At 47.3% G+C, this 4,468-nt stretch overlaps 1 protein-coding gene across 2 annotated transcripts; it reads right to left on the minus strand.

Moving 5' to 3' along the window:
• Positions 1–549: 549 nt before the first annotated feature.
• LOC139299976 (neurogenic differentiation factor 2-like) lies at positions 550–4,468 on the minus strand. Of its 2 annotated transcripts, none has more exons than XM_070922939.1 (2): positions 4,365–4,468; positions 550–1,625 (listed from the first exon to the last, which is right to left on the minus strand). In XM_070922939.1, the coding sequence occupies exon 2, from the start codon at positions 1,618–1,620 to the stop codon at positions 550–552; it is 1,071 nt and encodes a 356-aa protein (XP_070779040.1). In that variant the 5' UTR covers positions 1,621–1,625; positions 4,365–4,468. The 2 variants fall into 2 exon arrangements, with proteins under 2 accessions (XP_070779040.1, XP_070779039.1); XM_070922938.1 differs by lacking the exon at positions 4,365–4,468 and adding an exon at positions 3,199–3,206 and having other exon boundaries at positions 550–1,627.

The raw sequence follows: 4,468 nt of genomic DNA on the forward strand, positions 1-4,468 counted from the left end.
TCCAAAAACCACAAGCTCCCAAATCTCGCACGTACAGGCGAGTAAATGTGATTTGCATTAGCTTGTTCATTGATTTATTTCTAATTTCATAATATTAGAAAATCACCGCCAATGTCAAGGTGTAGCTGTAGCCAGTGATGTAGTGGTAAATAAAGAAGTGGGTAAACTCTGACTTTCAGTCATCAAAATGCAAACAAGCACCGATACAAACACAAGTCACACTTTAAAACATTGATATTTTGAAATCCCTTATCATAAGTCCTGATGTGATTTGTTCAGCAAATTTCCTTTTAGAGATTTATTTCAGCTTAAAAAGCTGGATAAATTCTGTTGCGCAAAATAAGATTGTGGGTTAGGGGGATTGCCCTCCACTACATCCCTGACTATAGCAAAACACAAATTCAAGACGGAATAAATGAAAGAGAAACACTAATGACAACGAGTGAAACGTCTGCCCAGAATGCCAGAAGTCCTGGCGGGTACGCTTGTCAAAAAGTGTGCCGTGGATAGATTGTTGATTGCAAGGGGACGCACGATATGTTTCTCATTTCAGTTGTGAAAAAACGCGTTCAGTTCATCATACACGGGGGGCCGTTCTTGGTGTAAGTGCATGTCATGGTAAGGCAGGACGTTTTCAGAGTGAATGCCGCTCCGGGCGCCCGAGGAGCCAAACACCAGGTTATGGGCCCCGGTGGGTCTTGAGCCGGGCAGGCCGGAGTAATGCATAGAGTAGTGGTACCCCTTCTCGTTGTCGGGGGACGCAGAGGCTTGGTGCTTCAGGGAAAAGTTGCCATTGACGCACAGGGGCGGGCTGAGGGGCGCCTCATACTCGGGGCTGTTATACTCCGGGGACCCGCTCCCACCGTACACAGAGTCGTAAGTCGAGCAGTAGCCGTGCGTCCTCAGTGGATGCGAGTTCGAGCCCGGCTGGCAGTGGGGGCTGGAGAGACGCGCGCACTGGTACGGGTAGGAATGCATTGAGAAGGACCCGGACCCGTACCTCCCCCCGTCCTGACACTGTTGCTCGGTTAGGAAGTTACGGGAGTTTAGCTGCAGGCATCCCGCCACCAGGTTGGTCGTGGGCTGGGAGAGTCCCTTGCACAGCGTCTGGACGTAGGACACAACGTCAGGTCTTTTTCCAGACCGCAATATCTCCGACAGGGCCCAGATATAGTTCTTGGCCAACCGCAGCGTCTCGATTTTGGAAAGTTTTTGCGTTTTGGAGTAGCAGGGCACCACCTTACGCAGATTGTCAAGCGCAGAGTTCAGGTCGTGCATGCGGGTCCGCTCCCGTGCGTTGGCCTTCACCCGCCTCACCTTGGAGCGCTCGATCCGGGCCGGGGTCATTTTGCGCTTCTTGGGGCCCCTTTTCTTGGGTCTATCCCCCTCGGTATCCTCTCCGTCGTCCTCTTCCTCCATCCCGTCGTCCTCGTCCTCTTCCCCGGCGTGCTCGGAGTGATCCCGGCTTCCTCCTCTCAGATGAGATTCTTCCATGTCGTCCTGGGTGTCCTGGTCCTCGTCTTTGATCTTGGACTCATCGTCGTCGCTGTCCTCCGCCCAGCCGGAGTATTTCTGCACATCGGGAAGCAGTGAGGGGTCACTGAAAAGCCTCGTCAACATTGTGGCTCTGGAGAAAAAAGCAGATCGAAAATGAGGCCTCGCAATAACAGGACAGGCACACAGTGTCTGTGCAGATGTACAATAAGACAACGAAGACATTTCTATGACTTCAGAGCAGAAAAACTGTCGTATGAGGTTAAAGTCACTATTGCGGACGTCACCATAAACGTCCGACTGTTGGGCCTATAAGTATTATCGAAGTTCCACTGAATATATATTGATTTCAAGGCGTAAGGTCACTAAGACTCGTTATTTGTTTGTGTGTTGTTTTGTTATAAAATACATCTGAGTCGTTATTTCTGCCTAATTGACAAAGAGCGTACATTTGGGGGAAATAAAAAAGAGAGAGAAATCAGCTCTTAGAGCTTTGCGCTGGGTTGCAGCCAGACGGATCCCCATTTAATTCCCTGCTGTCATCCTTGTGCCCTGTCGCGTCCTCTCGCAGCGGGTCCCAGCGGCAGGGGCCACATTACAGGTCCCATGGGGGCCCCCACTTTCACTCCTCCTGACGCCCATATACACTCCTGGCTGCATTCCAGCACTATTCATCCACACCATACACCTCTCCTCAGAGGAGGCGAAAGGGATTTTATTTAATTGATAGGCTGTAGCTCTGCTTAAAGTCCCGCTGATTATTAAATTAAGGCTTACAGACATATCCTAACTCAAGCTGTAAAAAGGCTTTGAGAGCAATTTTAATAGCATGGCCTATGAACAAGAACCAAGAGGAAAGGTAGCCTACAATTATAGTTTACACTTGGAAAAATCTATAATTTTATCTCAGCTATAATAATAATAATACGCATAAAATGATGTATTTCAGGCGTCCTTTTTTTTCCCGAAAATATTTGGAAAAATACCTTAAAATCATTGCAGCCATAACAAAAATGGAACTATTATGAACCTATTAACTATCAAGCAAAAATGCCAATTAATCAATGTAAAAGAAAGAAAACTTGGATCAGCCTACCACTTGATTAGTAAGTGCAGTCTCTTCCCAGAAAAACAAAGGCTAGATAGACAAGGTGATCTTTGACAGCTTCAATAAGCCTCCATTGGCTCACTCCCTAACATGTTCCACTTCTCATCTATTATTATAGTGCAGCAGCAGATAGACTTGCAGCCTAGTAAGGTAGGCTGTGATGGTTGGTTAATTATCTCGGGGGTGTGCCAGGGGCAAAATCTAGTTTTTAAATCTCAGGCTCAGGAGGTTTGCTCAATTAGAAGAAAAAAAAACACAACAACGTTTAATTAACAGACCATGCAGCTTACACGAAATAGATTTCACACATAATTCAGTATGCACGAGTGCATGATTTCAAAGCACTTTTTCGTCAGAGATTCCCTTTACAGATGGAAATCGCTTGTATCCTTTTAGCCCTCGTTAAATATAAAAAACACAACTCGCGAAACACAATTATTCAATCTTGCAAAACCCGTCCAGCAGCTCCACTGTAACAGCAACGACTGTGGCTTCAACAATGTTAAGACGAGATAGATTGCTGAAGATAAAACTAGACAAACAGAGATAAATCACGCTGCACACACTGCCTGTCACAGTCAATGGCGTTGTCCCACCCTTTCATTTGCTCCGAGATTGAACGTGCAAATCATCGACAAAATCATCAATAAATCTCCCGTTAAGCTCGAGGACGTCCTTCGCTGAGGCAACGGGGCTGATATCAAAATCTTCCACACAAATTCTTATCTTGCACTCTCATTGTCTTTTGTTTCTCTGATTCAAGGTCCAGACGCAGGAATCTCTAAATCAAATTAGTGTCCGATATGATGTATTTACAGCATGTGCGCTGCTGTAAGGGGCTGCTCCAACCCTCAGGACGGCTCCTTATAAACGATCCTGGCGGAGCGAAATCCGGAACGGGAGACGCTTGCCTTTTGACTCGAGCTTGGTATTTGGTTTTAGCTCTTATAATCCAGGTAGATTTGGATGTCAAAAGTTGAAGGGCACGCAGAGGGAGAGCGGGGGAGTGAGGAGGTGTTGGTGCAAGCGCGCTCATACGGAAATCTAATAAAACCACAGACATGGAAATGCCTTGTATATCCATTTATGACATTTTTTGGGGGGTTAGAATGGATTTCAAAGTGTGCCACCACCAGATTTAAACAGGCTACGTACGGTGGATCGATACCAGAGCAAAGTCACAGACAGAGAAGGCGACTATACATCACATTTCATGCCAGTAGATTAGTCTTTTACCCCGCAAACTGTAAGCGACAAAGATGCTTTAATTCACCGAGACAGGCCAATGACAGCACATTAGATATAGATTATAAGACGTATTAATAGACATCTGTTCGTCTTGTTATTGGAAACATTTTCTCCTCCATATTGGACGGATCCAGGGTTTTGTTTTTCTCTATTGTTGTTGTTTATGTTCCAACTTACCTCGGCTCGAGCTCTTCACAGGGGATGGGAGGGAAAAAACACGCGCGAGTTTCAGACCATCTTCAGGGACCGCACGAGTGAGCGAAGCAACGCTCCCTGTCAGTGTATGGGTGCAGGCGGCGCTCGGCTCTTTCACTGGCGCGGATGGGTTGTTTGGGGGTGCTTCTCTCCCAGCGCGCGCACTCGAATAACCGGAGCTTGTGAACGAACGTGCGTCTTGGCGTGTCTGTGTGTGTATGTGTGAGTGAGGAAGTGAGCATGCATGCATGTATGTATGTGTGTGTATGTGTGTGTGAGTGCGCGTGTGGCAACCGTGAGCTACCGGGGACGGGGTTACATACCAGCTAAGGCTGTGATGCCAGCGCCCATATGGCTGGCACGTCACCGGCAAGAGCCATCACATGAGAGCCCGGTGATTGACATGCGCCCGCATTCGCAGAG

This window comes from Enoplosus armatus, chromosome 17 (genome assembly GCF_043641665.1).
Source record: "Enoplosus armatus isolate fEnoArm2 chromosome 17, fEnoArm2.hap1, whole genome shotgun sequence".
Taxonomy (NCBI): Eukaryota; Metazoa; Chordata; class Actinopteri; order Centrarchiformes; family Enoplosidae; genus Enoplosus; species Enoplosus armatus.